At 37.8% G+C, this 12,128-nt stretch overlaps 1 protein-coding gene across 1 annotated transcript in view; it reads left to right on the forward strand.

Moving 5' to 3' along the window:
- The first annotated feature begins 5,349 nt into the window (after positions 1–5,349).
- The window catches only part of LOC143231455 (homeobox protein HMX2-like), a 31,246-nt gene continuing 24,467 nt past the window's right edge, over positions 5,350–12,128 (forward strand). The window contains exons 1-2 of the mRNA XM_076465991.1: positions 5,350–5,640; positions 7,802–8,271. Coding sequence (XP_076322106.1) covers positions 7,812–8,271 — 460 coding nt within the window. The 5' untranslated portion in view covers positions 5,350–5,640; positions 7,802–7,811. The remainder of the gene's footprint in view (positions 5,641–7,801; positions 8,272–12,128) is intronic.

Consider the following 12,128-nt stretch of genomic DNA (forward strand, 5'->3'; position numbering starts at 1 on the left):
ATTTAACGTTCGCATCATTACTCTAAATTTAGTCTTAACTACCACTTCAAAGTGAGTTTAACGTATCATTAAATATTCACTTTATTAATTGGCAGTTTTATCTTGCCATAATTAACACTTGGAATTGTGAAGCTTCATGATTAAAGAAATGATGGAAACAAAGATAATTGCATATTTCAAAAAATATTTAATTAATCTTTGATTTTATTGTTTGTAACTGAGCACAAAACAATATAAACGACTATCTGTGCTCACCACGGGTATCAAACCCAGGTTTTTAGCGTTTAAAGTTCGTAAACATACCGCTGTGCCGCTGACTGGCCTGTAAGGAAGCAAGTGAGTTTTCATTTAACAAAGCCATCTCAGGATATCTGCTTTAATGGTATTCGTTAGGAAAATCGCGAGACATAAGGGGAAGATTTGCAATTTTATTCCATATAAAAGGAATTTGTTTTATTTTACGTTGTACTTGACGTTGTTCTTGAATTTCGCGCAAAGCTACACAAGGGCTATTTACACTAGTCGTCTCTAATTTAACAGTGAAAGACTGAGACGGAAGGCAGTTAGTCATCACCATCCACCGCCAACTCTTGGGCTACTCTTTTCCCAACGAGATTGACCGTCACATTATAACGTCCCCACGACTGAAAGGTCGAGCATCTCGACTCGAGTGCCCTAACCACCTGGCTATGGCGGGTCTGGTGTTTTTTCTTAAAATGACATGGTTTTGAAAGACTTGGTTTTATTCATTTATTTATTTCTTGGCCTGGCCAGGTGGTTAAGGCGTTCGACTTGTAATCCTAGGATCGCGAGTTCGAATTCCTGTCGCACCAAACATGTTCGCCCTCCCAGCCGTGGGGCGATATAATGTGACGGTCAATCCCACTATTCGTTGGTAAAAGAGTAGCCCAATTGTTGCCGGTAGATGGTGACGACTAGTTACCTTCCCTCTAGTGTTACACTGTTAAATTTGGGACGGCTAGCGCAGATAGCCCTCGTGTAGCTGTGTGCGAAATTCAAAACAATCAAACAAATTTATTTCTTACACAGTTCGTTACTAATAGGTATGCAAGTACACTTTAAAAAAATATTTTGTTGGTAAACTTCGCGATATTTTTTTCTTTACAGTTTTATGTTCAGCTCACTGTAGGCCTGTCTACTCACACGGATCTAACACGGCGAGCGATTGGATGGTTCATGCCTGAGAAGCATTATCTTTATTTGATAAATGCCTGTAAATGAAACTCGGTCTAATAATGTTATGTTTTTCTTAGTGTCTGTCAGATTACTCATGCTCCATTTCTAAAGACTGGCGGATGATTTGAAAAGCTTTTATTAATGTTCATTACTTTCTACCTTAAAATTAGGGTACTTAATGCAATCACGTAGTTTAATTCCAATTCCTTCGTGTGTCTTGCATCGCTCGATAGCCCATCAACAAAACAAGGTAATTAACTTGAAGAAAGAAAATTAGAATTCTGTAGATTCAGCTAAGAATCAATGGCTAATGACATCTTTAATTTAGCCACAGCACACACCTGTCTAAATGGATGTTCAACACAGTAAAAACCGTTGACTAATCACATAGGGGGCAAGCCAAAAATGAGTTTGTTTTTTTTTAAAGGTAGAAATGCTGCGCTGCTGTTCATTTAGGAACGTCATTTCAAAACGTGTGTGTGACTGCTTGTTATGTGTAACACTTCCATTCATTTACGTTCAGTTCAAAGTGTACGGATATCTCGATTTGAAAACTGCTACGATGAGGTGTTAAATACTAGGTTTTATTTTTGTTTTGCGAATAACTTGAAATCACGAAAGTGGCCTAATCGAAAGAAGAACATGGCAAAATGATAATAAAACCTAGATTTTTTTTTATTTAAAATAGCAAATTGTGTTCGTTGTGATCTAATTATGGTTCTATTATTTGAATATATTTTTTGTTAAATGAGATGTTATTACTTGTTACATAGTTATTAGACTGTGTTTTTATAATAATTTAAACCGAGCGTTTTTAATCTCATTACGGTGCACGTAATAATCACTGATTGGAAACACCGATTTGTACTGTCCTGCTATTTGTTGTTGGTAATTATTAATTGTTTTTATTTGTGAGAAATTTAAAGCCACGTGATCAAATTTACCGAAGTGATCAAAAAGCCAGAATTTATTTTGCGATCTCTGCTCTCTAATAATGTATAACTCAGCACACTTCTCTACCGTCCACTTTACTTAAATCTGCAATGGATCATTTCAAAACGGGGCCTGGCATGGCCTAGCGCGTTAAGGCGTGCGCTTCGTAATCCTGAGGGTCGCGGGTTCGCGCCCGAGTCGCGCCAAACATGCTCGCCCTCCCAGCCGTGGGGGCGTTATAATGTGACGGTCAATCCCACTATTCGTTGGTAAAAAAGTAGCCCAAGACTTGAGCCCCCCCCTCAGCCCCCAATATTGTTACCTAGGTATATTCATAAAATATGGAAAACACTTCCCTTTTCACATATACACATATTTTCATAAACAGATTATTTCTAATTTGTAATAATTATTAATCAGAGTATGAGTTTCCAATGAAAACTGCATTCAAAATGCAGTTCAAAATATCACACCTTTCTGAAATGTACCTTGGTATTTATATTATTATAATTTACCATCTATACTTCATATTGATTTCGGGAAGCCTCTCCACAGTTTACCTCAGCCCCCCCTAAGCCACAAAACGAAAATATCCTGGCGCCGCCACTGCGAAGCTTTCCGTCAGTCTGTCGTGTACTGTTTTATATTTGCCCCCGTTTAAATAAAGAGAAATTGTTTTGTTTTTTAATTTCGCACAAAGCTACTCGAGGGCTATCTGTGCTAGCCGTCACTAATTTAGCAGTGTAAGACTAGAGGTAAGGCAGCTAGTCATCACCACCCACCGCCAACTCTTGGGCTACTCTTTTACCAACGAATAGTGGGATTGACCGTCACATTATAACGCCCCCACGGCTGGGAGGGCGAGCATGTTTGGCGCGACGCGGGCGCAAACCCGCGGATTACGAGTCGCACGCCTTACGCGCTAGGCCATGCCAGGCTCAAATAAAGAGAAAACTAATTATTTTAACTATAAGATTTTGGTATCTAACATATTGATGTGCTCGATGGCTTTGTAACTTAATTCTAAAAGGAAAAAAATATTTTCCAGACTATAAAGTTTCTAATAGGTAAATTATTCCGTGCGAACTTTTAATATATTTTTATGTTCCTTAAACTGATGCTTGTCGTTGTCCACTAAAAAGACCGAGGGGTCAAAACGCTAACTTTAGGGGACATGCTTTACGTGTCATTTCTCTTTTCTTATCTCTATAGCTCTCTTTTCTCACAGCCCCCCGCTAGTACAGTAGTAAGTCTTCGGATTTACAACGCTAAAATCAGCGGTTCGATTTCCCGCGGTTGGCTCAGCAGATAACTCGATGTGGCGTTGCTATAAGAAAACACACACCAACACATTATTTCTAAAAATGCTAAAAAAAAAAGCAAAATGTGGAATTGGGGTAGATGAAAACAACGCATACTTTAAATATTTATATTTACCCTTGCATTTTCTAAACTCCGATTGGGTGGAGGTAAGTTTACGAACTTACAACGCTAAAATCGGGCGTTAGGTTGTCCGTGGATAGTCCAGTGTAGCTTTGTTTGAAAACAAACCTATTATTTCGAATTACTCCTCACAAGCGAGGCTAATGAATAAAGATTAATTAAACATGTTAAGGAACGTACTTTTATCGCTAGGTGGAGCTAGCTTCGGTATTAAGGGGGAGAGGAGTTATCTCGTTGTCTCCTCCGACTAATTTTCAGACAATATTTCACCTACATCTAAAGTCAAATAGCATTGATTTTCATTGCTTTGTATCCAAGGTTCCACGAACTAACATTCTAATGTGTTTCGTTTATATTTTTTCAACTTTGTGTTTTCCATGAGATAATTGCTTGATTAAAATTTATCAAAGTTATGATTTTAGGTTGGCCCCTTAATTTAATACACTGATAACTGAAGCAGGCCCTAGGTGGAGCTGACCAAAGTCGATGAACGCTCTTTAAACACAACTTGTGACAATGTTTTTTTGTTGTGCGACTTGTAATTTTATTCTGTTTTCACTTACGCTCGAAGTTTAGATCAAATGTTAGAAGTTTAGTTTTTCCAAACGTCCTCACTCAGACACGTCCCCCTCCAATGGTACAGTGCAATAAGTGTGTAGCTTTGTGCATAACAAAACAAACATTTAGACATAAATTTATTTTTAAGTAAGATGTACTATAAGTCTTTCAAAGTAGAGGTCTCTATGGAACACACAATAAAACCTGTATGTGACAAAGACTGAAAGTAATTAATCTTATATCATGTAGTTATACCACGTATATAACATGAGTTTTCGGAAGAAACACGTGAATTCGTGTCTATATAGAATTTGTGTCTATATAAATATATACATTAACAAAGTGTATACAACTGAAATAGTAGTGACTGATTTTCAGTGGTTTAATGCTTTCTGTACTTGCACTAAGTTTGATCTGACTTTTCGATGCGCCCCGGCATGGCCAGGTGATTAAAGCACTCGACTCGTAATCCGAGGGTCACGGGCTCGAACCTCCGTCACATCGAACATGCTCGCACTTTCAGCCATGTGTACGTTATAATGTGACGGTCAATCCCATTATTTGTTGGTAAAAGGGTAGCCCCATAATTGGAGGTGGGTGGTGATGACTAGCTGCCTTCCCTCTAGTCTTACACTGCTAAATTAGGGACGGCTAGCGCAGATAGCTCTCGTGTAGCTTTGCGCGAAATTCAAAATAAAACAAACAAATCTTTTCGATGTTTATGTTGTGTATTATTTGTGAATACTTAGTAAGAAATGATTTTATTAAAATACGTATAAACTGATAATACAGCTCAGTTTTGCGTATTTTTATCTTCTATCATTTTTTTAACTTTTCGATACACAGTTTTATTCATACGTTTTCAACACAAGTACGTCGTAGAATATTCCAGAATTTACCACTTCCACCTGTTTAAACCAATTGAATTCCAATAGACAGCAAATTGCACACCAAATGTAACAGAGAATTCACTGGTTTCCTTTTAATAGTCTGGCAGAAGGAAAATAGACGGGGCGGTGTACGCTGTCATCTCGAGACGAAGAGCACGAGCCGCGTGATTCGTGCCCTATCGTTGAAGGATTGGTAACAACCACTCGTGCTTACTATCTCAGGGTGTTGACAATTGTGCGTTATTGCCGGAGGAGGCGTGGCTAAGTAAAAATCGACAAGGTGCACCTGCAATTAGACCTGTAAAGTACTTTAATGGGGGTCGGTTCTCCAGCTAACGCAATGAGTGCCAATCGATTCAAAGGCGACCGCTAAAGAGGAAATATTGGACACTTTATGGAATCAGGCTCTGGCTATATCACCGCAGGGATTGGACGAGCAACACGCAAAGAGTAGCGGGAAACGTGGGTGTTCAGTTTGAGTTCAAACAAGCAGATTTAATAGTTGAGTGTTCATTCCCTGCTGGCCCACCTGTTACAATGGCACAGCTTGTGTCAGCCTTATTAGTGTGTCGTGGCTTTCTTTAACCAATAATTACTGTCTCTTCGTCTTCGTCTTTAGGTAAGTTTACTTTTAAATCATTAATTAACCTCTTCAGAAAAAAAAAAAGAAGTTAAAACTTACCATAAAAATGTAATAAACGCATTGTTGTTATTGTAAGTTCAAACTCGAAAAGTATTTAAAATACGTAACGACACAATTATACACGTGTTTGTCCATATATTATAAACACACATCTTTTGTCCACAGATATTTACAAAATGTGTATACAAGTGTAACGGTTACCATAAATATATGGTTTGGTTTGAATTTTGCGCAAAGCTACACGAGGGCTATCTGCGCTAGCCGTCGTGTAGCTTTCCAGTGTAAGACTAGAGGGAAGGTAGCTAGTCATCACCACCCACCGCCAACTCTTGGGCTACTCTTTTACCAACGAATAGTGAGATTTATCGTCACATTATAACGCCCCCACGCTTGAAAGGGCGAGCATGTTTTGTGCGACGGGGATTTAAACCCGCGATCCTCAGATTACCTGTCGAGTGCTTTAACCACCAGGCCGCGCCGGGGCCATAAATATGTAAAAAAAAGTCGTCATAAATGGCATATTTAACTTTTTTAACACAAAAGTCTTAAGAGCATGGAACAAAAAAAGAATATTGTGTTTATATTTTTTTTTAAATGTATTTGTGAATCGACAGAGATTATTCACAGATCCTCGTTTTTAATAATTTAAAATTTCACAGAAAGTGTGCCCTTTGCCTAAACTTTATTTTGTTTAAATTTAAATTAGTTCTAGCACGTGGAAAAAAATCGTTTGGGGAAGGTACGATACCATTTTGTTTTTTTAAAATTTAGCTATCTATCTGTGATAAAATTATCAGGAAAGCTTGGTAAATGTGTATTGGTCGGGTCGTTAAGCCTATTTTTTATTTCTTGTATTTTTTTTCTAATACGACTAATTTACTCATTAGGTTCATTAGTGCAATTTTATCCACGTGCTTCTCACTAAATTTTACCTTTATTTGAATAAAACAGCGATTTTTACCGATTTTTTGGTTTTTTAAATACATACAGATTTGTGACAGAGGCGTTTACGGTTACACGTGCATGTTTACCGTCTTGGCGAGGGTGCTTGAGCAAGCTTAACTTAGGGAAGTCACAATTCAGGTTTCATGTTCTATACGCATGAAGAAAGTATGTTATGAGTGAAAACGAGCTCTAAACAAGGACATTTCAATCCGTATAGTCTGTGAAAATTTTCCAAATCATAAGCTTTATAAGAAAACTCTCGGGTTTCGTATGGTCATCAAACAACATATACAAGTATGGAAGATTCGTTGGTTTGGACCATTGATTTTACCACTTTCAATCTAGAAACTTCGTAAACAATAAAAAAAGACGAGCACTTACAAGTGTATGTATTTAAATATATAAATATATTATATGTGTAATATATATAAATGTATAATATATAATTAAATGTATAAGATACGCATACATACGACGAAAATTGTTTGTCGAATTTTCATGATGTAACTTTGTCGTATTCCGATTGGCTTGATGAGACCTGGTATTGACCGAGAGGCAGATATAGTGTGGCTGACATGCTGTTAAATAATCATTGTTTTCACTCATTGGCTCTTGTTACAACTAATCATTGTTTAACTCCGACTACTAATGTAGTCCCCACTATCTACGCCCACTTGCAACTTGCCACGTACTAAACATCTATGAAATTTCTATTGGCAGATATCAGTTAAACATCTTAGATCAGTTTTAGAGAATGTTGCTTATTTAAATTTTCAGGTTTTCTCATACTTGAAGGTTTATTTGTTTCTTTTTTGTAAGTCAAATTATTTTACGGTTTTTTTTCTCTCTTGTCAATCATGTCAATTTCAGGTTATTCGTTATTTTCATGTATGGCATTTAAAACTGAAATGGATTAGGGATTTACTGGTATTATATTGCTCAAGGTTTACTTAAAGAAGGCACCTATTGTTAGGACTAAAGTAAAGTAGTTTTGTCATAAAGCTAACCAAGGTATCAGATAGTTCAAGTTTACTTTAGACACCTGTTGTTGTTCAAGTTTACTTATAAAAAGACACCCGTTGTTAGGACTAAAGTAAAGCAGTTTTGTCATAAGGCTAAACAGGACCAATTTTTATGCATTTGTTAGTCATTATTAAGGGCGTAAAAGTTCAGTTTTTATCGTTCCTTTTAGACTACAACTCATGGCATCCAATGAGGAAAAGGCCAACGTCGCCCTATCGACTTCGTCACCAAGTACCAACCTGGGCGTCACAAACTTTTCCATAGATACAATCTTGGGATCTGGGAAGAGCCAACAAGAGACCTTGAAATCCACAGAAGCCATTGGCTTTAGAGAAGACGATTCGGAGCTTCTGTCCTCGCCTGAACCACCTTCACCATCTGTTCATTCCAGACCCCATCCAGTCTTTCCAAGATGCTTAAGACCAACCCCTGTCACCCTGTCTACTCTCTACCATCATGGGATATCAACCCCAGCACAACTTCACGTCAGCTACATCTCCAACTGTCTCGGACTCCCAGTAGACAGGCAAGATTCTCCAACAATGTCTTCTTCCACCAGCTATTACGGAAGTCCAACAGTTAACAGTTCTCCAGGACTAGGTTACTGGCTAAGCCGTTCACCTTTTCTCACACTCACAGGTAGGATGGACACTGGGTAATTATGGAATGTTCTTTTAGTGTTGTAAAGTCATATCAAACCCCACAGGAAAAATAACATTTCACCTAACCGCAGTTTCAAGCTGATCGTGAAGAGATTTTTGTTTATATAAAAAAACAACTAATTAATACGTTTCTCGTGATAATTTTGAATATTCTTACTTTAGTTTGCTTGTTTGTTTTTTAATTTCGCACAAAGCTACTCGAGGGCTATCTGTGCTAGCCGCCCCTAATTTAGCAGTGTAAGAATAGAGGGAAGGCAGCTAGTCATCACCACCCACCGCCAACTCTTGGGCTACTCTTTTACCAACGAATAGTGGGATTGACCGTTACATTATAACGCCCCCACAGCTGAAACGGCGAGCATGTTTGGCGCGACGGGGATGCGAACCCGCGACCCTCAGATTACGAGTCGCACGCCTCAGCACGCTTGGTCATGTCGGGCCCTCGTACTTTAGCTTGAAAATGGTTTCGTCGCACACCTTCGAAAGAGTAAACAATTGCTTAAAGATACAGTTTGGGTACATTTCTTATCCTGTAGATGAAAGAGAAAAAAGAACATAAGATACTCAGGCAGAAATTAAACACGTTAGTATTTGTTTAAACAAGATTTTAAAACACACATTTTGTGTGTTTCTTTGGAGAATGAAATATATTCACCAACCGTTTATTTTCACATCAAATTAAGTTGGATTTTGGTTTGAAATTCGCGCAAAGCTACACGCAGGCTATCTGCGCCAGCCGTCCTTAGCTTTGTTACTCTTTTACCAACGAATAGGGGAATTGACCGTAACATTATAACGACCCCACGGCTGAAAAGCTGAGCATGTTGTGTGTGACGGTAATTCGTAGCCATGACCCTCAGTTTACGAGTCGACTGCCCCAACTACCTGGCCATGCCGGGGCTCCCTAGAACGGAATAACTACAATATGTGGAAACATTAGTTTTAGTCTTATCACAATTTTTTATTATGGCACTGTGTGGGTACTTAATGTTTTTTTTAAACTAACGAGGTTTTGGATAGCTGCACATTTCACCATCATCAGAGTAATGGACAACAACGATCTTCGTTGAGATTCGAATCGAAGAGAAGTATTGTTCTACACAACACTGACAAATGAGGCGTTAAGTACGAAGTGTCAGTCTAATATATATATATATATATAAAGTCAATTGTCTTATGGTAACGCTCTGTGCGACCCTCTAACCAACAAAACTATGATCTGGTATTGTTGTTTTATGTACGAATGTAATATTTCGAACGTTCACGAGGGCTAGCTTGAATTCCACATTATGAGATCATTTTATGTATGTTAATACATATAATTAGGTTGACGTAGACATTTCTAAGTTCTTTGCGATGTATAAAAACATGTTAAGTTAGACCGTTCTTTTGTAATTAAGCACTAGACTACATAATGGGCTATCTGCGTTCTGACCACAAGAGGTATCGAAACCCGGATTCTAGCTTTGTAAGTCCTCAGACTTGGTGCTGTGCCACTGGGTTAGTGGTCAGTATTTGAATGTTTTTATCCGATTTTCTGTTATTCTTAACTTATGATCGTACTCGAAATTAATTTTTGGGTCTAAACAGAATTTTTTTTCATAAACTTTAATCCTGTTGGTTTTAAGCCTTTTAACTTCTTTCGGCATTTAAAACTGTAATTTTGAAGTTATATGACCTCTGATGGGCTTTTTACAAAACTCCAGCCCGTAATGTTTAGACGGGTCAGGCAAGTCTAGTGCAATATAAAAATACAATTTAAAAATGGAAAATGAAACTTAGTTCTGAAGAATTAATACATAAAAGATTGTTTGCTGTTAAGTATAAAACTACACTGGGCCATTTGCAACCTGCATACTGCAGGTATCGAAATCCAGTTTAATAAAATCCAGATAACAAAACCAAATCGAATGCACTCAATGAATTGTAAAATAAAATACATTAAGCACGTGAGAAGAGAAAATTCAAAAGCGTAATGTAATAAAAACCGATTAGGTAATCAACTAAAAACTAATAGATCGATATTAAAAATATCTTCCCCACCCCATCTGTAGGCTTCTGAACCGATCAATTGATACTATTTTCGATTATCAGCTACACGATCGATCGCCCAGCTATTTTACTTTTTGATGTAAGTCACTCTTATGTTCACATATTCAAAGTTAGTCGGGTTGCTACACTTCTCACTCTTATGTTCACATATTCAAAGTTTGGCCGGGTTGCTACACTTCTCACTCTTATGTTCACACATTCAAAGTTTGGCCGGGTTGCTACACTTCTCACTCTTATGTTCACACATTCAAAGTTTGGCCGGGTTGCTACACTTCTCACTCTTATGTTCACATATTCAAAGTTTGGCCGGGTTGCTACACTTCTCACTCTTATGTTCACATATTCAAAGTTTGGCCGGGTTGCTACACTTCTCACTCTTATGTTCACATATTCAAAGTTTGGCCGGGTTGCTACACTTCTCACTCTTATGTTCACATATTCAAAGTTTTGCCGGGTTGCTACACTTCACAACTTAGTGTAAAGATGCTTCTATCTATAGGATCGAGTCAGGCAGGGGGCCAGCGCTTAAGTTTTATAATTTATAACGTCAAAATCCGGGGTTTCTTTTCTCTCATGGAATAAAGAACGAAGATAGCCCATTGTGAACAAAACAAAAGAAAAGGAGGAAACACCAACATTCTATAGACTTTCCAGCTGAACTGGTTGTGGGTTCATCGTGTGGCATATGTTTACCACTCAGCAGTTTTCAATACATTTACAAAATTAATTTGATATTTCACTTTTCCTACGTATTATTTATTTCGTTTATTGTTACGTTTTAGATACGTTTATGTACGTCACGTCCCAGTAGAGTGTAGAACGGTCAGTTTATGATTGGAACCATGGATTCAGCAATACCTGTTGGTCTAGATTCTATTAATAATAACTGTTTAATGTCGGTAAATAAATAGTTCCTTTACGGCTGTTATCAGTATTAATAATCGTGATGGACTTTATTATACCTAACCGATTAATCTTCACAAGTGCGTAATTCTGGTCAGTATTAATAACTGTGATGGACTATGTAATACCCAACAGATTAAGTCTCGGAAGTGCTTACTTCTAGTAACAATGGTTAGAAAGCAAGACCACAAAAACCACCTTATTCTAATTCTTAAAATCTTACCCATATTCCTATCTTTAACCTCTTTCACAATGTACATCATCCCTACCAGACCTCAGGCTTTAACCTCTTTCACAATGTACATCGTTCCTACCAGTCCTCAGACTTTAACCTCTTTCACAATGTACATCGTCCCTACCAGTCCTCAGACTTTAACCTCTTTCACAGTGTACATCGTTCCTACCAATCCTCAGACTTTAACCTCTTTCACAATGTACATCGTTCCTACCAGTCCTCAGACTTTAACCTCTTTCACAGTGTACATCGTTCCTACCAATCCTCAGACTTTAACCTCTTTCACAATGTACATCGTTTCTACCAGTCCTCAGACTTTAACCTCTTTCACAGTGTACATCGTTCCTACCAGTCCTCAGACTTTAACCTCTTTCACAGTGTACATCGTTCCTACCAATCCTCAGACTTTAACCTCTTTCACAATGTACATCGTTCCTACCAGTCCTCAGACTTTAACCTCTTTCACAATGTACATCGTTCCCACCAGTCTTCATACTTTTGAATTTAAGGTCACATTCCATGTAAGAAATAAGATTTTCATGTGAAGTTTATCCAAACTTATAAAGTTATTTTATTGGTCAGTGGGAAAAGCTTAACGACCAATCCCGTTTCATAGTTTTAGATTGGAACAATTGTTGTCTCCA

This window comes from Tachypleus tridentatus, chromosome 11 (assembly GCF_004210375.1).
Source record: "Tachypleus tridentatus isolate NWPU-2018 chromosome 11, ASM421037v1, whole genome shotgun sequence".
Classification (NCBI taxonomy): Eukaryota; Metazoa; Arthropoda; class Merostomata; order Xiphosura; family Limulidae; genus Tachypleus; species Tachypleus tridentatus.